This window comes from Lissotriton helveticus, chromosome 3_2 (genome assembly GCF_964261635.1).
Source record: "Lissotriton helveticus chromosome 3_2, aLisHel1.1, whole genome shotgun sequence".
Taxonomy (NCBI): Eukaryota; Metazoa; Chordata; class Amphibia; order Caudata; family Salamandridae; genus Lissotriton; species Lissotriton helveticus.
In genome coordinates, this window is record NC_136062.1 from 271287218 (window position 1) to 271312679 (window position 25462).

A 25462-nucleotide genomic window follows, 5' to 3' on the forward strand; every position below is an offset into this window, starting at 1 on the left:
TAACCTTTAAGCCTTCGCCCCAAACATGGTCCACAATCGGAATTGACCCGATCAACGTCTTATAAGGTTCTTTAAAGTCATAAAGAAAGCACTCCAATTCCACCTTGGTCATGGGTAGGTCGAACCTCTTTGCGGCCCTCTCCATTAAATTATGGAAACCCCCTATATCTACAGGGGGGAATCAACAGGCGCCGGAGCAGGAGTAGCTGGATCCTGGATAACATAGTCATCCCACTCCACATCTGGTTCCTGTATCCTGACATTGTCTTGGTCATCGTCAGAGGTGTCATCCTGGACAGGAGGAGCAGCTGGTGGAATATCCTGTGCTTCTAGCAATGGCTGAGGTGGTGGTAAATGTGGGGCCACGAGACGAGCAGGAGGAACATCAGTAACTTGCACTCCTACTGGAACAGGAGGCTCTGCTGCAAATTGTTTCCTGCAATCTACGAGCATAGCTTGTAAGTCCGTTAGTAAGAAGGAGGGCATTTGGACCATTTCCTGCTGATAGTCTAGTTGATATTGAGCGGTAGGACCATACAGTTCAAAATCCTCATACTCCCATTCTGAATCCATGTCCTGGCATTTGACATGAAGCTGAGAAGGGCTGTCAGCATAGCTAAAAGGACCCTCCACCTCATCTGATTCCTCTTCTTCAAGGAGAAGTGCAGGAGGTAAAGGAGTAACCCTCCTTGGCGAAGTTATCTCTGGTGTGATTTGACGCTTTTTTTGCGAAATCAAAATTTTTTCCACAGTCGACGTTGTCATCGATGGGATCGTCGACGGGACTGTCAACGACGAAGAAGGAACCGTCGACTAATAAATCACCTTCGTCGACGCCATCGATGTCATAGTCGTCGTCGATGTCCTCTTCGATGTTGTTGGCATTGTCACACTCGTCGACGATACCATCGTCGACGTTGAACCAGTCGACACAGAGCCCTGTGTCAGTACCGGTGACGAGGAAACCACCGTCGACGAGCCCATCGACGGGGTGACAGAAGATGGAGAATACTTTATTTCAGGCTTTTTCATCGGCGGAATTGATGACGCCGTCGTCGCCGAAAGGGTAGTTTTTGCAGATTTTACCTCAGAAGGTAACGATGAAGGCTTTTTGAAGGTCTTTGAAGTTTCAGGAGGAGATGTTGGAGGAAGAGAGCTGGATTTCATCTCAAGTCTTACTTCCTTTGAAAGTCCTTCCCTCTCCTTTACACCTCGGTGAGGAGATTTGACAGGACTGAATGAATTTGTTGAAGCTTGAATGTTGGAAGGTTGATGGGTTGTATATATATATATGTTTTTACTTTATAATCGTGAAATTTCTCAAAAAAATGATTTTGTACAATTGTGGTATACATAAAAATATATGAAGCAAATAAAAATAATACATTTTCTATAAAAGTGCCTCTGTCTAAATTGCATATGGCCTTGATTAATCGGTGAGCGCTAAAATGGGTGATTTTTGAAAATTTTGGACTCTAACTGAGCCTATACCTGATCAAATACGGGGCAGATCTACTTTTTTCTTTATGTAATTCATTGTTCTTTCCCCCGCAGATCTGCCTCACATCCTACCTCGGGGGGCCCCTCACTCTGTGATTTATTTGAGACCTATCACACCTATCAGAGGTCTTTTTCAAGGCCTTACCAGGGCGTTTCTCAGAAGGTGAAGAAGAAGCTCAACCCCTTTTTACAGACCTTCTGTAAGAGGACGCAGAAGATGACTCATCGCTGTCACTGGACACTGGTTCCTTTCTTGATTTTAGCTTCTGAAGCCAGGTCAGAAGACGCCCCTCACGATCACGCAAAGTCTTGGTTGAGAAGGTGCGGCATAACTTACAGTCTGCAGCTTTGTGGTCTGGGTACAAACAGTAGATACAGTACTTGTGCTTGTCTTCAATATATAACCTCGTTTTAGCACAGGTGGCACATGCTTTAAAGAGGGCCTTCTTCACTTTATCTGACATCCTGAAGGAATTGAAGAAAAAACTGTAGAACTAAGTTATAGGGACAAAACTGAGGAGAGGAGACTCCCTAGCACAATGTGCTGTAGAAAAATCTGAGGTTCTGAGCTTCTCTCAGGAGGGTTCCAAGGGGTGAGGCCAAGCTGATTAGATGTTCATTTGTTTTGGTCTCTTTTACAAAAAGAGGTAAATAGGATGTAAAACAGGAATGGGCCTACGCCTGGGTTCTGTTTTAGTGATGGTTTCTATTGCTTTTTTATGTATATCGGGGACTCCCATTCCGACGACGGGGAATGATACAAGCATGGGAATCTATGAAAGTTCCAATACTGGAGTAATGAATGTTATGCCACTTAAACATATAAAAATCGCACTTTTGAGTACTATGGTGCAAAGGTACAGAAGTACTACCCTCAATGTACTTGTCTGTGAAGTACTTACATGCGATGGAACGACCTTCGAAGAACTACATGCAATGTAATGATAGAGCACCTTATTTTTTGGCCACTTAAAAGAAGGATCTCATCATTAGGTCTCCCACCTGCCAAGAACATAAAATGTAGAAAGGCCTGGAACCCTTTATAACCAGCATATTGAGGTAATCATACATCTGTTAAAATGCTGGCTTATGTGCTTCAACACTACAACTCTTTCTGGGACAGAAATATAAGGCCTAAGAGATTATCTTTCAGAGCCTTCATAACGCATAAGTTACTTACCTTCTGTAACAACATATCTGTAAGAAACATTAGCAGTGATAGATTCCTTACCTTAGAATTACACCAGGCGTCAGACTGTATCCGTAAAGTTTTCGTCAGCAGTACCCCTGCGTGTCAGTGGGCGTCGTCATGCGGTTCCGAATGCGTCGTTGGTGCCGAGATGTCGCTGGAGCTACTTAGACACGCCCATGTGCGCTGACGTCAGTTCTGTACACGACTTTCCGCACCAGGAACGCAGAGCTATGCAAGAAACTGACCACTGGTGACATGAAACTAGGGCCCTGAGAGGGATGACCTTAACCCTAGAAATCAGTTAGTAGAACGGGGAGGATGGGTGGGGCAGGAAGGAATCTATCACTACTAATGTTTCTTACAGATATATCGTTACACAAGTAGTAACTTGTGCATCTGAAAGAAACACGTAGTGATAGATTCCTTACCTTAGAATAGATACCCCAGCAATACCAACCCCGGTGGTGGGTCTGCGAACCAAGAGTACACCAGAAAGTCCTGGAGTACAGAACGGCCAAAGGAGCCGTCTCTCCGGACTTGGCTGTACAGGCAGAAATGCTTGGTAAACGTGTGCAGCGAGGCCCACGTAGCTGCCTGCCAGATGTAATGCAAGGGAACTCCCCGTCCCAAAGCAGTAGTGGCTGCCGTCGCCCTGGTAGAATGAGCATGCAGTCCCACCGGAGGCTCCTTTTTAGCCAAAGCATAACAAGCCTTTATGGCCAGAACGACCCACCAAGAGATGGTCTGCTTGTGCACGGCCCAACCTTTCTTGGCACCCACATAACCAACAAAGAGCTGGTCATCCACCCGGATGACCGTTGTGCGCGGTTCAGGTAGAAGGAGAGCGCACGTTTAGGGTCCAGATGGTGGAGCCTCTCTTCCGAGGGATGCGGAGGCAGAAAAAAGGTGGGCATAGTGATGGTCTGCCCGATATGAAAGGCAGTGACAACCTTTAGCAGAAAAGATGGACGAGTTCTTAGAACCACTTTGTCCGGATGGGCAGAGAGAAAAGTAGGTGTAGAAGAAAGAGCCTGGAGCTCACTCACCCTTCTGGCAGAGGTGAAGGCTACCACTAAATCTGTCTTTAAAGTGAGAAGACGAAGAGGATAGTTGTGAAGAGGCTCAAAGGGAGCACACATCAGATATGTTAAACCAGGTTCAAGTCCCACTGAGGCATTATGAATGGAACAGGAGGGAAAAGATGAGTAATGCCTCTCAAGAATCTATTTACAACAGGGGACCTGAAAAGGTAAGGCTGATCTGGAAGCCATAAAAAGGCTGAAATGGCCGAGAGATAGCCCTTGATAGTGCCCAGAGGCCTGCTGGGCCAAAGAAAGGATGAATAGAAGGACCTCTGAAAAAGGGGCAGAAAGGGGATCCACAGCCTTTGCTGTGCACCATTCCACAAACTAATTCCACCTGCAAGCGTATACCGTCTTAGTGGAAAGACGCCTGGATTACATCACAAACTTTGGGAGGAAGGTCAAAAGACGTCAACTGCCGCCACTCAATCTTCATGCAAGGAGGTGGAGGCTGGACAGGTTCGGGTGGAGGACCGTCCCCTGTTGCTGCGACAGAAGATCCTCCCGAAGAGGCAGTTGGATCGGGGGATCGATAGCCATGCTAAGTAGCTCGGGATACTATACTCTTCGAGCCCAGTCCGGAGCCACAAGAATGACTTGGGCCTGGTCGCTCTTGATCTTCTTCGGCACTCTGGGTAGAAGTGGTATAGGCGGAAAGGCATATAGTAGACCGCAACTCCACTCGAGACGAAAAGCGTCACCTAGCTTCTTGGATTCCCTGTCCGGAGGGGCGGAAGAGAACATGCTCTGGGAAGCAGAGGCTTGAACAACCAAGCTCTCAAGAGTGGGATGTTGGGAGAGAAAGAGGGGGTCACCCGGAGACGGGCGATTGCGTCGGGCCACGTTCCTGTCCACAGGAGCCCCTGTGTTAGGCCTGGACCAGGTGCCCAAAGGAAAGTCAGAAAGTGCTTCATTAAAGGGCAGAAAAGGCTCCAAAGAGGTTGTCGCCGTCTGGAGCACTTCTGCCAGGGGGTTAGTTCTGACGGCCACTGTAGGGAGTTCAATGTGGATGGCCTTGGCTGTCCTACGCAACACAACTGCCTAACTGGCTCCCTCCTCCGTAGCCATGGTAGGAGGAGACAGCATGCCAAGGTCAGGTGAGGTTTCAAGACCACTGGCAACCCCCAAATCCTCTGTCCAGTCTGTATCATAACCACACTGTTGTTTGAGAGGGTCCTCAGACCCCTCCTAGTCCTCCCCTTCCTCCGAAGTCTGCGAAACCGGCTAAAAATAAGGAGGATGGACATAAGAGAAAAAGGGCCCCATCGGCGTCGGAATGAGCGCTGAGCTGCGCCAATCCGGCACGTGTCCGGTTCAGGGCTGAAACTGGGGACGACGAGGAGCAGACGATGTTGGAGGTGGTGCTGGTGGAGGTGTTATAAGGTCAACCGACATCGACCGGGGTCCGATCCAGGAGGTGCTACGGCGCCGGAGTCGCCGGTGATGGCAAGACCGAACCCCCAGTCGGGCCTGCAGGGCCCGAAGGTGCACCGGCAGGGCCAGACAGCCCAAAGAGCCGGGCCAAGGCAGCAAGAAACTCTTGCACCTGAACAGGTGTCGCTGACGGACCAGGAAAGGGTGGGTAGGCCATAGGCGACGTCGCAGGCTCAGACGGAGTGGTACCATCTGCACCCTCAGCTGTGTTGCGCGACGGGCGAGGGTAAGCCGAGGAGCGACAATGCTTCTTCGACTCCTTTTTTAATGCTTCGACTTACGTGACCCTGAGTGCGAAGACTTAGATCCAGAGGAACGATGGTGAAGGCGCCTCGACCGGTCCCTCGACCTCCCACAGGACCGGGACCTTGAGCAGCGAGGAGCATACTGCCAGACTTCCAGCATCTTTCGGAACCGCTACCGTAAAGTCTTTGGCGCCATGGCCCGGCAGTCTGGGCACAACTTGGAGTCGTGTTCACGCCCCAGGCAGTAGAGACACGCACGGTGTGGGTCCGTCACCGACATCATGCGGTGACAATCCCCACAGTTCTTAAAGCTGGGCATCCCTATGACACCAGGAGTCGATCAACTTGAGAAAATGAGACAAAAGACCTCGAAGAAACTCAGTCAAAAAGTGACTGGGGTACTAGCTCTTCCGGGATCTGCGCTTGCTGGCGCAGAAAAAGAAAGAACTGACTTAAGCATGTGTGGGCGCCTCAAAGTAGCTCCAGTGACGTCATCTCGGCACCACCGACGCACGCAGAGTCACACGCCGACGCCTACCAACGCGCAGGGGTACTGCTGACGAAAACTTTCCGGATCCAGTCTGACGCCTGGGGGTAATTCTAAGGTAAGGAATCTATCATTACGTGTTTCTTTCAGATTTGTAACTTCTGACAAGGTAACAGCTGGAAATTTGTCTGATTGATTAAAAACGTAAACAATGTCTCCCAGTGCATCTCATTGCGTTTCCTACATACTTTGCAATACTAGAATGACACTGTGACATGAACATTTACAAAAAAATAATTTAGGTTGCTTAAGCAGCAGCCTCAGATGGCAGCCTAGGAAAAGCATACAGATGTGTATCTGTCAGTACCAGGAGAGGCACACAAAAAAAAAAAGATAGCCAAAGAGAGATTCAGATCTGCTAATTCTGGTGACAAAAAGATAGCAGAGCCATAGTTAGACCTCCAGATGCAACTCCCACATTTTTGTAAGAACTCATCATCATAAATCTCAGAGATTTTCTCATGAAAAGGTGCATCAATCAACTTCTTCAAAAAACCTGCGACATATACACACATCTAATTTCATATGGTACCTACAGTGGAATAACTTTTTACATTGCACATTTGAATGACTCAATACCACAAACCGTCATTTTGGCAAATATAAATCTAATCTTAATTGGCAGGAAGTTTTATATTTCTTGAGCAATTGTTACATGGTTTCAGAAAATTTAGAGTGAATGCTTCTCTCATAACATTCAACGGTAAAAATCTTTTTTTCCAAATGTTTTCACTTCTTTTGACTCTCAGTTGGGAGAGGCACAAGGAAGACATGTAGTTTCGAATTTGCCCTCAAGAGGCGCACCAAAGACTTTCTGAAAGATGCATGTTTACGGAAACTGAATTAGAGGAGATGATAAAGTTTCCTGATGTTGATAAGACAGCTATTTATACAGAGAAAAGTGATTCTGTGAGGGTTTTGTAGAAGTAGATAAGTTTTATTCGATAAAAGATTTATCATAAAAGAATAGCAAAAAACATCCATTTGTGCCCATGATAACATTTACCATTTAAAAAACCATCATAGTATAAAATCAATTCAGAGCCATTACAAAACTATAATATATACAAATTAAAAAAAATGGAAGTTGTATACAGTAGATAATGAAGAAGCACTGTACATATAAACAATAAGGAATAGGATAGCAGCTTTGGATCGATAATCATGGTCGACATTCAGTTAGCAGGTCTTTCACCCTGAAGACCATCAAGTGTTGGAACCTGCTGCATTCTTGCCTGGTACTTTGTTCGCAACAACCAGGCGCAACCCAGAAATTTTGCTACTCCGCATACTAATGTCAAGGAGGAAGTATCGGTTTTCAGGATGCGTAATGCAGCACGGTAATCTGTGAGGCCCAACGTTTTACATACTGGTTTAAGTCACTTAGCTCTGGCCCTCTCGTAAGCCGGGCATGTCAGAAAAAAGTGGGCAAAGGACTCAGTGTGGTGTGCACAACAAGGGCAAGATGCAGGCACTAAGTTAGGCCCCTTCCATGATACTATCACATTATTAAGTGGCAGGGTCCCTAGTCTCATTTTCATATATAGGGCCCTGTCTCTGGGAACCTGTATGAAGTCAAGATAGGGATCCAATCTGGGGATGTTTTTATGTTCAAAGAACCCTTCAGTGGATTGGATAGATCACGCATCTGGACCCAATCCTAGTAGACACGCTTTAATGCCTGCTTGGGAGGTGGGGTGTGACATACCCATGTCTCTCCAAGACCAATGTTAACCAAGATCTGTCTAATATCCACTATCCATTTTACTCTACTCCCTACATCGATAGATACCAACTCGTCAAGGACAGCAACATAATTGGACAGCTCGGTAGTTCTTCTTAAGCGTGCCCAAAAAAGCAAGGGGCGCAGGCGTGCAATATCTTGGATAGAGCGCCTCCCCAGATCGTAAAATAAGGGCTTCAGGGGAGTAGAGGTGGGGAGCGAGGTGAGATCTCTTAAAAATGTAATCTCAGACTTAGCTAATTCACTGGTGGTCTCAATGCCCCATATTTCTGACCCATATAGGGCAGAAGGTAGTGCTGTACCATCATAGATAGCGAGCGCCGGGGCAATTGGTCTGCTTACAGACAGATGTTGTTCTCTCACAATCACCCCGGAAACCGACTTATGATTTAAAAGCATCTTGGCCAGATGGAAAGACCATTTCATGTTTTTCGAGACCCTGATTCCCAAATAATCAAAGGAATCCACCACAACCAAAGGGGCACCATTCAGAGTGAGGTTATTTCTGAAGCGTTTCGATGGGTTGACAGTCATTAATTTGGTTTTACTAGTATTGACTATCAACCCTTGTTCATTACAGAATAAGCTAAATCTGTTTAGGAGCTTCTGGAGGTCGCCAGGAGACTTGGACATCAAGAGTGTATCGTCAGCAAATAGGAGGGTAGGTGTTTTCTCCCCCGCCAGGGTAGGGGCGTCTGTCGGCACCCCATTAAGGTGATCCACCACCCCGTTGATGAAAAGTAAAAACAGGGTGGGGGCCAACACCCAACCCTGGCGTACCCCCCTACTTACCGCGATCCTCTCTGTCAACTCCCCTTGGGAACCCCACCTAACTCTTGCATAATTACCATTATGCATCCTCTTCAGAAAATAAAGGATCTGAGGGGGATACCCAGTTGATGGACAACATGCCAGAGCTTGTCCCGTGGCACCAGGTCGAACGCAGTCATCAGATCTATGAAGGCCAGGTACAGACTACCTTTCCCTACAGTAACTACCTTCCAATAGATCATGAAGAATCTGAACACCTGGTCCAGGGTTTTGTTAAACAGTTGGGGAGAAGTGCAGGGATGTGATGTCCTGACTGCCTCTGAACATGAAAGTTACTTTAGTCAGTGAGTTTACTATACAATCTGAGCCCGTAGTTATGTTTGTAACAGTTAAAAATATGGTCTTGCACCAGTGAATAAGAAATATATAAGACTTTGTCCTCTCATTCAATACTGCTATAAATAATGCCAACAATGTCAGTAACATCTTTTTAACTCACGGCACAGGATGAACAGGTCCTCAGAAAAAAAAAAAAACAGGATTTGGTTTTCTGCTACTGAATTACCCATTATTACTTTAAGCTTCGGGTGGAAGAGTTTACAGTAGCATAGCATAATAAAATGACACTGTTGCCCAAAACATTTCTGAGAAGAATATGGTACAATAAAGGTTTCATACCTGTCCAATCTGATAGCCCTCAAGAGCAGATACTCTCTCAGGAAGTTTCTTGTTTGAAGTGTTCCCTAATCCCAATCGACCATAGTCTCCATTCCCAAACGTAAAGAGTTTCCCATCAGCAGTTACCACTGCTGAGTGTTTAAAGCCACATGACATCTATGAAAACAAAAAGTGTAAATTCAGACAGCTAGAAGTGCTATCAGTTCAGCTCTTAAACAACATTTTACTTTAAAAAGAAAATAACTATTATCTTTGAAGTATAAGGATCTTCCCACTCCATGTTAACCCTATTTTGCATGTACACAATAAAACCAACATTTTCCAAAAAGTATATAAGATTTCATGGCAATTATAGTTAACAATTTTACTATACAGCAGTGGTTACTATGGTATTTATTACCTGCAGTCTTCTACGGATTCATTAAATACCGTATTTTCCGGCGTATAAGACGACTTTTGAACCCCTGAAAATGTTTTGGAAAGTCGGGGGTCGTCTTATACGCCGGATGCCAAATTAGACTGTCTGTTTTTATGTGTTTTTCAATAGCGCGGACTACTCCTGAAGGTGTCAGACTGCTTCTACATCCATCCTCGGATTAGAAAACAAAACTACGGTATGCCACGGCCCCAACAAAATCAGCGAGGGGCTGATCTGGATGCGAGTTCGAGCTGCACCATTTCCCGCCCACGCTTCCGACCCCAAATCAGCGAGGGGCTGATCTTGGAAGCGAGTTCGAGCTGCACCATTTCCCGCCCACGCTTCCGACCCAGCGGGGGGGGGGCTCTAATCCGCCGTCCGTGCCCAGTGCCCAGTGCCAGAGCTCCCCCTCCCCTCGCACCACGGGGGCGGGGGGGATATTGGAACCTCATTTGGTATCAATACTGTTACGGTACTGTAAAGCGCTTTCACAGTGGAGCGGAACCGGTAATAGGAACGATTAAAAAGCAAACGTTAAGTTACATGGTTCAAAAGTGACAATAGCGAGCAACCAAAATACATGAGGTAGCAATCGGTACATTACAAGAGAAAAACGTGATAAGTGTGCAGGTTATAAAAGCGTACAAGGTACGAGTAGAGGTATAATACTGCAATAAATGGCAGACACTGCACGATTGCTCTAAAGACAGGGCACTCAAACACTCCTGCCTAGACTGACCTGCACACGCGCCTCCAAATCCCCAGGCAGATGAGGCAGCAGGATGAGGCAGCAGGAGGTCCTGAAATATAACAGGCAGCTCTGAAGATGGCGGCCCCCACTGTGTTCCACATGTGCTGATCTCTCTCTCCTTCCAGAAATCTCATGCTCATCGGAAGGAGGGGAGTGTCAGTACCACATGATCTCCTCAGTTCATGGAGATAGAAAGGGGACAAAACACACTACCCTTCTTTTTAAGGTTTTAATATGACTGATAGTTATATAATCTTTATTACCGTATTATGTTGAAATATAACATAAGGTAGGTACCTTCTTTTGATACACACCTCAACTGCACTGTACAGTTTAATAAAGAAAGGAGATGCTTGGAGAGGGCCTGTAGTGTGAGCACAGAGTTTGTATGCAGTGCACAGGAGTGCACAGGAAGTACCGGTACCAGTACCAGTAGAGCACTTGCCGTGATTGGCTGGTTGTTGCAAACAGGAAAGGCAGTCTGGTGAGCAGATATTTACATGTGGTGGTGAAGACAGTACAGTACCAGTCCCTGTACCTGTTCATACAGTATAGCAGCAGTACATACAGTATGCAAATGGCTGACAGTCAAGAACCCATCATGGCTCCAGCAGCAGCAAGAAGAAAGAAATATGAAGCCAGTTACAAACTTAAAGTTGTAAATTTTGCCATGGAACATAATAACTGTGCTGCTGCAAGACAATATGGAGTAACTGAAAAGATGGTTCGGGCCTGGAAAGCAAATGAAAAAGCATTAAGGAGTATGCCAAGGGGTAAGTGTGCATTAAGAAGAGGCACCCCACACTGGCCAGAACTCGAAAAACATGTAGCAGACATGGTGAATGAGCACCGCCAAAGCGGTTATGTAGTGACACGAAATAAAATACGTTTGTTTGCACTTCAGTGGGCCAAATCTAACGCAGATCTCAGCAACAGATTTAAGGCCACTGTCTCCTGGTGTAATAGATTCTTGGGAAGGCATAATCTGGTATTGAGGCAAAAGACGAAAATTGCACAAAAATTACCTGCAGATCTTGATGCCAAAATGCAAAGTTTCCATCGCTACGTTATTAAGCTGGACAATGAACATGGCTATGCGCGAAGTAGTATCGGAAATATGGATGAAACTCCAATGAATTTTGATATGGTTGCAAACAAAACTGTCCATCCAAAAGGTGAAAAAACAATTTTAATAAAAACAGGACATGAGAAGTCCAGTTTTACAGTGGTACTAGCATGCACAGCTGATGGCGCCAAACTGAGACCAATGGTTATTTCTAAAAGAAAAACAAAGCCGAAACTCAAGTTTCCTGTTGGTTGTTTTGTACATGTTAATGAAAAAGGCTGGATGGATGAAGAAGGGGTAAAGCTATGGCTTGATAATGTATGGAGCAGGCGACCAGGTGGACTTCTTCAAAAACGTAGTCTACTGGTGTGGGATATGTTCAGGGCTCATTTAACTCCCAGCACAAAGCAAAGGCTGGCAAGAATAAAAACAGATGCTGCAGTTATTCCTGGAGGATTGACATCGTTGGTACAGCCACTGGATGTGTGCCTAAACAAGCCATTTAAAGATCGCATTCGAGAACAGTGGAATGAGTGGATGGTTAGCGGTGAAAAAACATTCACAAAAGGAGGAAACATGCGTGCACCACAGTTGGATGTTTTGTGCAAGTTTGTCATAAAAGCCTGGAATGATATTGATGCAGAAACAGTCATCAAGTCTTTCAAGAAGTGTGGCATATCAAATTCATTAGATGGTATGGAGGACGACTACTTGTGGCAAGATGAAGAGGAAGCCGAAGCCGAGACCACACCATCTGATACGGAATTACCAGATCCATACGATGACTGCTTTACAGATGTACCACAAGATCTCATTGACTTACTTATGATATCAGATGACGAAGAGGAGGATTTTGAAGGCTTTTAAAGGGAACGTCAGCAAATCCTGTAAAAATCGCTTGGAGTTATGAAAAGTTTAATCCACTTGCACTGTTTTATGTTTACCGTACATGTTTGATGACAAACAGCCTTATGTTTTACAAGTGACTGTTTTTCATATGGTTCTAAATAAAAATATTGTGACTAAAGCAATATGTTTTATACAACCAATTTGTTTGAGTTCAGTCTTTGAGTGTGACTAATAAACGCTTAACACTGTCCTCTGATAAAGCCTTACTGCTCACCCACACGGAGGAGGACTAGAATCACTACTAAGCCCAAAATAAATTCTCAAAATGGCTATGCAGGACTGCGTTGGACTGCGCTGGAAGTGGGGGTAGTCTTATACGGCGAGTATAGCACAAAACCTACATTTTATCAAGCAAAGTAGGGGGTCTTCTTATAAGCCGGGTCGTCTTATACGCCGGAAAATACGGTATATATTTTTTTAAATATTATTTTGTGTGAAAATGAGATTTCAGTCTGCCTCAATGCTTAGTGTAGGAGAACACTGACAGATGAACATACATGACTCCATCTGAACTACTGCCCTTTTATCTTATCACATCCTAATTCATTCCATAATCTTTGGTTTATCTGAGCCATTATAGACAGGGACCAACCACAGGTAAAACAGTGCTGGTCACACCACAAAAGGGAAAGGTTTAATCTGAATGGGAACCAACACAATCTTTACATTTGTAAAATGTGGATTTTATAGATTTCAAAACAAGTGCTGTGTAAAAAGAAATGATCCGCACCTTTAGAACAAGTTACTTACCTTCGGTAACGATATATCTTTAAGAAACATTATTTAGTTATAGATTCTCCTTACCTTAGAATTACCCCAAGCGCCAGACTGGATCCGGAAAGCTTTTTCGTCAGCAGTACCTCTGCGGGTCGGAAGGTGGCATTCATCAGCTCCGCGTTCGCAGTTGGCGTCGTGTCGCCGGGATGACGTCGCTGTAGCTACTTGGACGCCGCCCTCGCCCACTGACGTCAGTTCTTTCTTTTTCCGTGCCAGCCAGCGCCGACCCGGAGAGAGCGGTACCTCCAGTCACTTTTTGTCTGACTTTTTCTCGACCTTTGTCAACTTCTTTTTTGAGTTCATCGACTCCTAGTGCACGAGGGATGCCCTGCTTCAAGGCATGCGGTTCCTGTGACCGACTGATGTCGGTGACGGATCTGCACCGCGTGTGCCTCTTTTGCTTGGAGCACGACCATGACCCCAAGTCATGCTCCGACTGCCGTTTGATGGCGCCGAAGGCTTTGCGGGAGCGGTCCCGAAAGCTGCTTGATCGCCGGCAGTCGGCTCTGCGCCGTTCGAGGTCCCGGTCGCGAGGGAGGCAGAAGGACCGGTCGTGGAGCCACCACTATTCGTCCAAGTCATTGAAGTCTTCGCAATCAGGGTCGGGTAAGTCTAAGCATAAGAAGAAGTCGTCACTTGGCCGACCTGATGAGGGATGCGGGTGGTGCCCCTCACATGGCTCTGCCTGCGGAGCCCGACGAGTCTACTCCGAGTTTCTTTCCCTTCCCGGGACACGGAGAGAATCCCGCCTAGCTTCGTACATTCTATGAGACACATTAGTTATAGATTCCTCACCTTAGAATAGATACCCCAGCAATACCAACTTCGGCGGTGGGTCTGCGAACCAAGATTACACCCAAAGGTCCTGGAGAAAAGTACGGCCAAAGAACCCATCTCTCCGGAGTTGACCATCAGGGCAGTAGTGTTTTGTAAATGTGTGCAACAAAGCTCACGTAGTTGCCTGACAGATGTCATTCAGAGGAATGCCTCGTCCCAGAGCAGTAGTTACTGCAGTCGCCCTGGTGGAATGGGCGCGCAGCCCCACTGGAGGTTCCTTCTTTGCCAAAGAATAGCGGATTTCTATACATAAAACGACCCATTGGGAGATAGTCCGCTTGTGTACGGCTTGACCTTTCTTGACACCCACATACCCAACAAGGAGCTGGTCATCCACCCGGAACTGTTTGGTGCGATCACGATAAAAGGAAAGCGCACATTCTGGGTCCAGACGGGGAGCCTCTCTTCCTTTTTTGAAGGATGCGGAGGCGGAAAGAAGGTGGGCAAAGTGATGATCTGCCCGATGTGAAAGGCAGTGACAACCTTGGGCAGGAAGGATGAACGAGTCCTGAGGACAACTTTGTCTGGATGCACAGATAGAAAAGGAGGATTTGAAGAAAGCGCCTGGAGCTCATTCACACCTCTTGCAGATGTGATGGCTACCAGGAATGCAGTTTTGAGTGTTAAAAGCCTCAGACGACAGTGTAAAGCGGCTCAAAGGGAACACACATTAAATAAGTTAAAACTAGGTTCAAGTCCCACTGAGGCATAACGAAGGGAATAGGAGGAAAGAAATGAGTCCCACTGCAGAGCCCGCATATGCCACACTAGCATGATCGACCAGCAGGATGAAGGAGGCCATGAGGCCCAGCAGCCTCACGGTCTGTGTGACCGATACCCGGGATAGAGGCTGAAAGATCGGAATCATAGCCCGAATATCCCGGACTCGCTGTTCGAAAGGATAGACCCGAAACCACGCTGTGTCCAGAACTGCTCCGATGAAGGTGTGACCGGCACATTGATGGAGAACCCCAGCGAATGCAAGAGGTCAGAGGTCAGCCGTAGTCTCACTTTGCCACTGGATTCAAGCAAGCCCGGCTGCAGACGGACGCAATGCCAGAAACCGGTCCTGGGAAGCTTGTTTCCGGTCCAGGGAAGGCATGGGTTGGCAGTTCGGGCTGGACTGTTCCCATGAGGCACAGGGTCAGACTGATTTGCATATGGCCATGTCTGAACTGGGGTGGCAGAGTGGGCTAAAGAATGGAGATGGATTAAACCCAGATCAGTTGACTGGGGGTGAGTGCTTGAATTGTCAACGCTCCGTCCATCATTTCCTTTGGTTTTGCTCTCTCCTCCATAGCCACTGTAGGAGGAGACTGTAGGAGAGTAGGGTCTGCAATCCTATGGTCACCCCAGATTTTTGCTTTTTGCTTCACAGGTTTACGACTTTCCATGGCTGTGGGCCTGCTAATCAGACCCACAGCCTAGCTGTTCTCTCTCTAAATTGACAACCATGTACTTTAGGTGCATTTACCAATTGGTACTGGGCCACCTTATCAGTCCCTGTACAGTGTACCTTAGGTACCTAGGGCATAGGTGTACCCAGGGCCTACCAGGGGCTGGAGCATGTATTATGCCACCCCTGGCTGGCCATCTAAAAAGACACAACTGGCTGGTAAGACAGCTGGGGCAAGGTGGTGTAATCAGCCTTTGCTGTAGATATAGTATACCTATATCTAACCCCAAAATGGACACATATACTCCTATCAGTCACTCCTATGTCAGGCCTTCTCAATCCTGAAGGCAGAGTGCTTGGAATTATGTGAGATGGTGCTCTGGCATGAGCTGAGCCCGTCTGCAGCTTGCGGAACCAAGTCCTAATAGCTGTTCCATGATAACGCTATACCATATACTCTTAAGTGCATTATAATCATCGCGGTTGAATGCTAACTTTGGTATAGCATTATCAAAACATGTCGAGTAGCGTGTCATAAGAATTGGAATACTACCCCCTCGCCAATTCTGGCGACGGGGGTAGCATTCCACCCTTTTAGAGGGACACGACATGTATGTAACTGTGAACCCCGGTTAAAGTTAACTCGAGCCTCAGCATCACAAAATGGATGCTGCCACGACATACACAAGTCTGACCTCCTACTGCTGGGAGTCCTTCCAGCGAGGGAGGCCTGGACAAAGGGTTTCCTGCCTTGGGAGGTGCTAGCACCACCCCAGACAGGATTTTGTGTATTAGATAGGACAGGCCTGAAAGGAATGAGACATGCCTGGGGCACACAAGGTGCCCTGTGCATACACCGGTTCAAACCAGTTGCTGGGGCACTCCAGCCCCAGCTCTGGTGCGAAACCGGACAAAGGATAGGGGGTGTAACCACCCCCCTTCTTGGTCCCACCCATGGGAGGGACCTAGTCACAGTACAGCCCCCTTTAGGAGAATAAAGGTAGGAGCTGGTCACATTCCAAATTAGATTATCCTGAACAACTTTACAAGAAGAAACTCTGGACTTCGACGTTCTGCTCCACAGAAGACTGAAGAATCTCCCTTGTGGGCAAGGAGTGTCCACCCTGCAACTGCAGGCACCATCAAGCATCCTAGCGGTTCACTTTGTCATCCCTCCTGCCGGAACCAGACTTCAGAGCCCGACGAGATCCGGACTTCCAGACCTCTCCGACCTCAACCTACATCTGCAGCACAGCTGAGATCCGTGGGTGCGACGAGACACGTTGGACCGGCCATCTTGAAGAAACTGCACTTCGGTTCCAGCACGACTTCAGAGGCATCCTCGAGAAAGTGATTTGGGGATTGAGAAGCCCCAGCACCGAAGACCAGCCCCCCAGCATCCATGAGATCTGCGTGGGGCCGTTTTGCTTGATTGCTGCTCGACGCGTTGTCTGGTCACTTGCCGGCTGGCTAGTGGCTCCTAGACGACGATCCTTAAAATTTGCACTGCTGGTCTGGTTGCTCCAGACTGGCCCTTGCTTCCTTCCAAAAGAGAAGTACCCCGGACCCTCCTGGTCCGCACCAGACGCCGTTTCAACTCACCGCGTGAGTTGCCTTTGCCAAGGCCTGTTGACTCCAAATCCGGATCCGACACCGCCGACAGCGAGAGCCTGCGTGGGACAGCTCGTGCCTCCATCCTGGTCGTCGTGGCTGCAGAGACAAGCGTCCACTCTTCACCTGATCGCGACGACAGCATCTGGTTCCTTCCTGGTTCCACACTGGCTAGTGACTTTGAACACTGTCCCCTCTGCTTTCAGGTCCTCTTCTTCCTCGATCCACCCCTGGATCGCACCGGACATCTTCCACCTGGTCGCCTGCAGCATCTTTCTTCAAGGCTCCATAGACTTCGACGCGGAAACCCGACACACTTTGACACCTATGCACCCGCAGTCCGTGGGTGAGGTAACAGGAGCATTTCGGTGCTCAAGGGTAGATTAACTCTCCTAGTGTCCAGATTTCCAGTCGTTTTAGTCCTAGATAGTAAAGACTGTCCGTACTTACCTTTTTCGTAAACTGTACTGTCCACTGACTTTGTTTCGCATCCCGCGTGTGAGTTCACACTCTGCACACGCGTCCCGTGGGCCTCCTATTACTTACCTGAGGTTAGGATAGTGTAGTCCCAGCGAACCTACAGCCTCTGGACAGCTCCATTCCTTCTATCGATTTCCTTATACCATTTACTTAGTATATGGTTTGTCGTGCCCCTAGGGCACCATTGTAATTTTGTGCAACTTATCGTATTTTTCCTAAGAGATTGTCATGTGCTTAGCCCTCTGATCTCATAAAGAGTTCAGAGGTGTTTGTTATTAATAAATATATTGTTTATTTTCATAACAACCTGTGTGGTGTCCTTTCATCTGGTATTCAAGGGGTTATATGTGGTAAAAACAGCTGGCTTCATATGCCAAAAGAGTTTAGCCTAAGACTGCTTTGTCCATGCTACCATTAGGATAGCTGGTCTATAAGGTTGACTTACAACCAATCACCATAAGGGTTGTTTGGACTGATACAAGGTGATCACTAGAACTAGTGAGCATCATATATCAGGCCAACTTCTCACAGAGACAACATGCCAAGGTCAGGGTAGGTGTCCAGGCCACTGGCATCCCCCAGTTCCTCTCTCCAGTCCTGTTGACTGTCCAACTGGTCAGTCAGAGGGTCACCTGATCCCTCCCAGTCCTCCTCTTCATCCTCTGGGTGCCAATCTGGCTAAAAAGGGATGCCAGGAGTGAACAGGGGTACAAAAACCCCTCTTGACGCCGGTCCGGCTATGTGTCCACATCAGGATGGAGGCCGGGGTCGACACCACCGGGGGGGCCGACCGGTGCCGAATGCGTGAGTGGTGCTGGGGGAGCGGCGCCGGTGGAGGCGTAATCAGGTCAACCAGCGCCAATTTCGGATCCAGGCCTGGATCCAAGGGGGGGCCTGCGTCGCCGGGGCTGGGCCCGTCGGCAGATAAGGCGTAGGCCCACCAACTGAGTCTGCGAGAGCCCGAAGGCGCACCGGCGGGTTTGGGCCACCCAAAGATGGCATGCATCGCCTCACAGAATGTACGAAGCTGGGCTGGATTCTCTCCGGGTCCCGGTAAGGGAGGGAAACGCAGACTCGACTCTTCGGGCTCCGCAGGCGGAGACTCGGGAGGGGCACCACTCACATCCCTCGTCTGGTCGGCCGACTGACGAGGAAAAGTCGAAGAGTGATGATGCTTCTTCGACTTCTTCTTATGCTTAGACTTACCCGACCCTGAGTGCGAAGACTTCAATGACTTGGACGAATGGTGGTGGCTCCACGACCGGTCCTTCTAACTTCCTCGCGACCGGAATCTGGAAAGGCGCACAGCCGACTGCTGGCGCTTAAGCAGCTTTCGGGACCGCTCCCGCAAAGCCGTTGGCACCACCGACCGGCAGTCGGAGCATGACTTGGGGTCGTGGTCGCTCTCCAGACAAAAGAGGCACACGCGGTGCGGATCCGTTACCGACATCAGTCGGTCACAGGAACCGTATGCCTTGAAGCCGGGCATCCCTCGTGCAGTAGGAGTCGATGGACTCAAAAAAGAAGTTGACAAAGGTCGAGAAAAAGTCAGTCAAAAAGTGACTGGAGGTACCGCTCTCTCCGGATCTGCGTTGGCTGGCACGGAAAAAGAAAGAACTAACGTCAGCGGGCGAGGGCGGAGTCCAAGTAGCTACAGCGACGTCATCCTGGCGACCACGCCAACGACGAACGCACAGCTGACCAACGCCACCTTCCGACACGCAGAGATACTGCTGACGAAAAAGCTTTCCGGATCCAGTCTGACGCCTGGGGGTAATTCTAAGGTAAGGAATCTATAACTAATGTGTTTCTTTCAGATAATTACTTTTTATTAGCAACTAAAATCTAGGTTGTAGCTGCAGTGATAGGGCCATGTGTCAACTTTATTAAAAAGAACTACAATTCAATGCAATCACAAGACCAACTTTTACACTTCCTTCCGAATAATTTCTGCCTTATGTATGGGCCATTTTCATGCTGGAGAGTACAAGATCAGGGGCAACAGAAAATCAATGGCTTAATGTAAGCATAGAAGCTTGTGAGCAGTGGATATACCCAATCCCAGGCACTCGCCACTTTCCTCTGCTGTAGGATCAGTTTTCTCTATCCACGGTAATACACTGCCTCCTAAAATAAACTTTTTTGAGCAGACTGCCTTATTTCTTTCTATCAGAATTCCTTTCTATGTCTACCATCAGCTGAAGACTCTTAATTGGGTTTTCCTATTCTTTACTTATCTAGTGTTCTACATGTCACTTCTTCCAGACACAAAAGGTTTTACTTTTGCTCTTAGGTTTTCCATCATTGGAAGCCTTCAGTTTACAAGCATTAGAATATCCCCACCTTGGTGCGGGCTGCTCGAACACACCTCAGGAAGAGATTTTAGAAATGACTTAATAAAATAATATCCAGGAGCATCATTTTCTGTTTTGTACAGTAAATGTGAATAAGATTAGGGACTACAAAAATCTCTAGACTATAGAAATATTGTCATTCAAAAAAATGAAAACCACAACAGATAATTTCATAGATGGGTATCACCCTTATCACTTGAGTACATCAAGCAAACATATCCATTATATTTCAGCCTTTAAACACAAAACCTCTAATTAAGCATACAGATTCCAGGGATGCTTCAACCTACAACACAAAAAAGGATGATGGACGGAGTGCTGAAAATTGTCAAGCATTCACCCCATTCATAGATCTAGGTTAAATCCATAGTTTTTAGGCTCACAATGCCACCCTAGATTTGACCAAGCCATATGCAAATCAGTCTTGATCCTGCTCCCCATGGGAAAAGTCCAGGCCGAACTGCCAGACCAGGTTCTCTCTGGACCGGAAAACAAGAATCCAGGGAGCAGTTTTAGGGTTTCACCTCTCATCAGCACGGCTAGTTCAAATCCATGTGGCATAGCGAGCACGGGACCCACGTCTGGGTATACTCTTCCCAATTACGGCAACACAAAAAAGATGATGGACGGAATTTGCACCAGCCGTTTGTTTAAAGGCTGTAGAACCTACATCCACAGCAGTATCAATGATCTCAGAAGATGGCCTTTCTCCTTCATGTAATATTTCCACAGCTTCTTTTCTTTTATCCTCAGACAAGAACTCGAGGAAGGCTGCCATATCACACCACATTTGTCACTCGTATCTCCCCAAAAAGGCCAGCGCATTAGACGCTGTTATGATCGTGGCTGCCATTGTGGTAAACCTTGTCCCCATGTTGTCTAGGGTCTTCCTTCTTTATCTCGTGGAGCTGAACAGGGAGGTGAAGGATTTATAGATCGCATCTGTGCTGCCTGCATAACTACTTTGTCTGGACGAGTATGCACGATAAGGTATGAGGGGGAATTTTTGGGAGCTTTATACTTCTTTTAAAGACAATGAGAGACTGCCACCAATGATGCTGGAGTTTACATCTGCCTCAGACATTCTTCCCAAATGTGAATGGATTTAACACACTTTCTGGCTGAGTCCTTACATTGATAGAGTAAACAATCAGTTTGTTTTACTGGTATAGGAAGGCCAAAGGGTACTGAGTCTCTCTCTAAAAGTTTTTGAAATCCTCCGATATCCTCGGGAGGAACACTAGTAGGTGGTGGTGTGGGTGATGCCAATAGTAGGGCAATGTAATGATCCCACTCCCTGCTCTGAGATAGATTGATTCTGAGGCATCTCACCCTCTTCAGGTTGATCCTGTTAATCGCTTTTCACATAATCATTGTGATCGGTGATAAGATTTAAGGTTCTGATCGGGGCTGGTGACTTGTTGGTGTTTGTTCCTGTGATTGTTGCACCTGGAAGCACCAAGAGTTCATGGAGGTACCGGCATAGGCTGTTGAGTCATCACTGCAGGCATATTTACTTCATGGAATCTTTTATAATAGTCAGCAATCATATGATGTAAATCTGTCACTAATGTGATTGGCACTCTGATGGTATCTTCTTGATACTGAGGCTGTTCCTTAAATGCTTCCTCATAAGAATAATAGTCTGAAAAGAGTCATACTGGTGAGACTTATAACCTTGTCTAACTCGGAAAGAAAAATCCTCTTTATGGTAAGTGGATGCATTCTTAGTTTGATCTTCTTCACCCTCATCATCCTCCTGGCACTTCACATGCAGCTGTGTGGGACTGCACCCTGGACCGGAGGGCCCATCATCTAACGCAGAATCAACTCATTCCAGCAGATGTGTAGGTGGGAGCGGTGATACCTCACTTGGGGATTGGTCTGATGCTGTTGAATGATTACAGGTGTGATCAAAACTGAGGCTTCCTGAGCCATTTACGAAGTAAGCTTCATCTGTTTGGAGGCTCCATTGATCCGGGATGAAGACATTTTTGGCACCAACGTTAAAATGCACGTTATGGAGAACGCCATCGACAGCTTTGTCAAAGAAGCCGAAGTGTTAGCTGTCTTTGTCGATGAGGATGAGGCTGTCATCATCGTTCTTGTTGTTGCCGAGCATGAAACCGTACTTAGGGGTCATCTTTATCGATGATTTCTTTGTTGACGTGAGATCGCCAGTGGTCTGCTATATTTTAAGGTATTTGCCAAAAATGTCCGGCAAGGTTTACATTTCTTTGGCTTATGAAGAGGGTATGAACAATACAGATATTCTTTATTTGTATTTTGGGAAAATAATCTTGATTTTCCAGAAGATTTACATTGCCTGCATGCTATTTTTTGACCCTGCTGACATGATGGTCAGTCAGAAAAAAACACAGCTTAATAGTTACTTAACTGCTGCTTGAAGAACAAATCAGAATCACTGAGGACAATATGTCAATAATAAACTTGATGCACTGAACAACTGAGCAGAGCTAAGGGAGACTCCCTCACACCTGAGGTGCATTTAGAAATCTGTGCTATGGTGGCCCTGCAGAGTTGTAAACGTCTCTTTTGTGATTTACGCACAAGCAAGAAGAATTGTTGAACTTTTGGATTACCATGATAAAATAAAAGGATTTTGGGATAAAAGAATTGAGTTTGTTGGCATTTATGGAATGCTGCGGACATTTAAGCAGTGCACCCGGCGTGGGGTGGAACCCGCCCCTATTTCCAGAGCATTTTCAGTAAACAGCGCTGGTTTGGGCTGACCGCGCTTGCCGGGTATAAGCACGCGACAAAAGAGAATAATGTTGAATAAAAAAGACAATATTTGTGAGCACTCTGTCACCTTTACAGTGCAATTTTGAATATTATCAGCCCGCAGGACAAGGAGCACCCATTGAAAAACTATGGAAAAATTTGATAAAGAGAACAAAACGTCACAAAGGGACAATTGTTGAAATGTCGGTTCATAAAACCTTTCATGAGATTCGTAATTTTATAAGATCTGTTTATTATGCATTACATATAAAGGATGGCATATGCTTTTACGTCTGTAAGATAACTTGAATATCAGTGTTTAATAATAGTTTGGGTTTGGCAAAAAATTTTTGGAACACCTTGGCATGAGTACACCAAACAATCAACGTTGGACTTTACATCTGCGGGAGGGCGGGGCATTAGTGATGGGTACCTAGTGAGATGATGTAGATAAAGGTAGTAGTTTAGTTACCAGAAGGATAAATAGTGTCGTAGAAAGAAGAAATAGGTTTACACACGTAGTGCTTTGTGGGAATTGGAGGCGATGGTTGAATGGGAGGGGAGAAAACGAAACGAGGTGGAGCATGATAAGGGAATTCATAGTGAACAGGTGTTGTAGAGGGGTGGATACAAACTCGGATATAAGAGGCGCGGTTCAAAGGGAGTTAAACATTTTGATGATACCGGTCTGATGGTAAAGGAGAGGAAAGAATGAGGACGTGAAGATGTAGAAAGGTATGAATAGCTTATCACGATGAATGTAGCAGGGAAGTGTGCAAAATTGAAAGTATATAACTGGTTGAAAGGTGGGGTAAAGTAGTAAACACACAGGTGGGATTAGAGCATAGAGGTCACGAGAGAGAAGAAAAATGTGAGAAAGGTGGGATTAGGGGAATACGGAGGGAGGTGGGAATGAGAGAGGCACGAAGGGTGCAAGACATACGAGAGAAGGTAGGCACACATTGTAACGAGTAGCATTAAGCTATGTTTGCTAGCGGGAAAACGTTGATTTGTAAGAGTTTTATTAGTTGTTTTGAACCTTTTAGCACTGAGTGGGATTGAATTTAGCATTGTCTAAAATAATCTGTTTTGCATTTTAGATACATAAACCCCTGACGAAGGGCCGAACTGAAGGCCCGAAATGCATTGGGTAAAACAAGTTTTATGGATGTGGATAACAATTTACGAACACTTTCGTGGTGCAGAATAAGGCTTGGATTAGCATTTCTGCCTCATTAAGAATTGAGTGAAGTTGTAAAAGTCTCTTTTGTGATTTGCGCACAAGCAAGAAGAATTGTTGAACTTTTGGATTACCATGATAAAATAAAAGGATTTTGGGATAAAAGAATTGAGTTTGTTGGCATTTATGGAATGCTGCGGACATTTAAGCAGTGCACCCGGCGTGGGGTGGAACCCGCCCCTATTTCCAGGGCCCTGCAGAGGAAGCATGCTCAGGGAGCTGAGTCTGATTGGCTGAACTCTGGTCCTTATATAACAATGTGAACTGGCTAACAATGTCACTCAATTTAACTATTGCTTTTAATGATTTTCTATGCACTTCTTATAACAATTATCATCAGGACTCTTACCATGACGACAGGAAAGATTTAAGCATGTGAATCTAGGAAAGAACCAATACTGGAGAACTCCTCTTTGCAGACTTTAGACATCTGCCTCATAATATTGCAATTAAGAAGTATGTAACTAGTTTCAGCACACTATTCGAAAACCCTTTAAACTACAACTATGCAGTAGCCTATAGAAGTACACATCACATAAAAATGTAAAGCGCATGTTAAACACTTATTTTGAGAACATACATCATGTGTAAGTAAACACATTTCTTTAAACACAGAAACTCTTTATGATGATGTACTATACCATACCATGTCATAAGACCATCATTTTGAGACAAAAAATAAAAACTGTGAACAAAAGTACCCAACATGAGTCATTTCTAGTTCACATACGAAGGCTCTCATTACAAGTTGCCTTGTGCCGAGGTGCTGCTTTTCACTGCTCCTTTCAAAAGTAAGAGCAAATCTACAACATTATTGTCTGAAAATGCTCTTACCGTACATGGTTACTATCACAATACGTATTTCTTCCTGGTCATACTTTGTTGAAACCCTTTGCTGTCTCATGATTAACATGTTAAGCGAGTGATCACATATCAAGGGAAACATTTAAAAGATGAATATTCTTGGAATGCTATACCTGTACAACTTCCTCGCCTTGCAATGCTTCTATTTGTCTTGGTCGCCGCTGTCTGTCGCTATTTCCATGGCCAAGTTTTCCATAATCTCCATCCCCCCAGCTGAAGACCTCACCACTCTCTGTTAAGGCCATGGAATGGCCATCAGATCCACATGATGTAACAAGTTGAGTCACAACGAACCCTAATAATTTTCAAAACAAATGCATTAATAGACTGCCATAAACACATGAGACAAAGTACAACATATTGTGGATAATGATTTCCAAATTGCATTACAATAAATTATATAATTTCACTTTTTCTGTATGTAGAGGAATTGCCACACTTTAATAGAGGTCCGAACAAGAAGAGAAAGGAATGGACTTAGGTACAAACACCCTTAACTGACTGGGGCTTGCCTTTGTGGTAATGTGACAATTGCAAAGTACAAATTCGGAGTTAATGAGATGTCACTAATGATATCATCTGGGACATTATGTGTGAGGTCTCAAACAGCGCATTAGGGCAAGTAATGATTGCTTTGCTCAGCACAGATTTCTGCAGTTTTAGGTGCAACTCTGCTTCCCCCTTTTTTTTTTTTAAAGAATTTGTTTTTTTAGTACTTAACCACTGTACTCTACGTCAACATAATTGTTTCAGTATAGTTTTGTTTCTGTTTTTAATTATATTCATTCTTCTCTTGACAAAGCAACTGCGGGCAGAGGCCT

At 46.0% G+C, this 25462-nt stretch overlaps 1 protein-coding gene across 6 annotated transcripts in view; it reads right to left on the reverse strand.

Annotated features, from left to right (window-relative positions):
* HERC1 (HECT and RLD domain containing E3 ubiquitin protein ligase family member 1) overlaps positions 1-25462 on the reverse strand; it is a 2088313-nt gene that overhangs the window by 295016 nt on the left and 1767835 nt on the right. For all 6 annotated transcript variants that reach the window (XM_078685198.1, XM_078685199.1, XM_078685195.1 and 3 more), the window contains exons 65-66: positions 24755-24936; positions 9194-9349 (exon numbers count right to left, since the gene is read on the reverse strand). In XM_078685198.1, coding sequence (XP_078541324.1) covers positions 9194-9349; positions 24755-24936 — 338 coding nt within the window. The remainder of the gene's footprint in view (positions 1-9193; positions 9350-24754; positions 24937-25462) is intronic.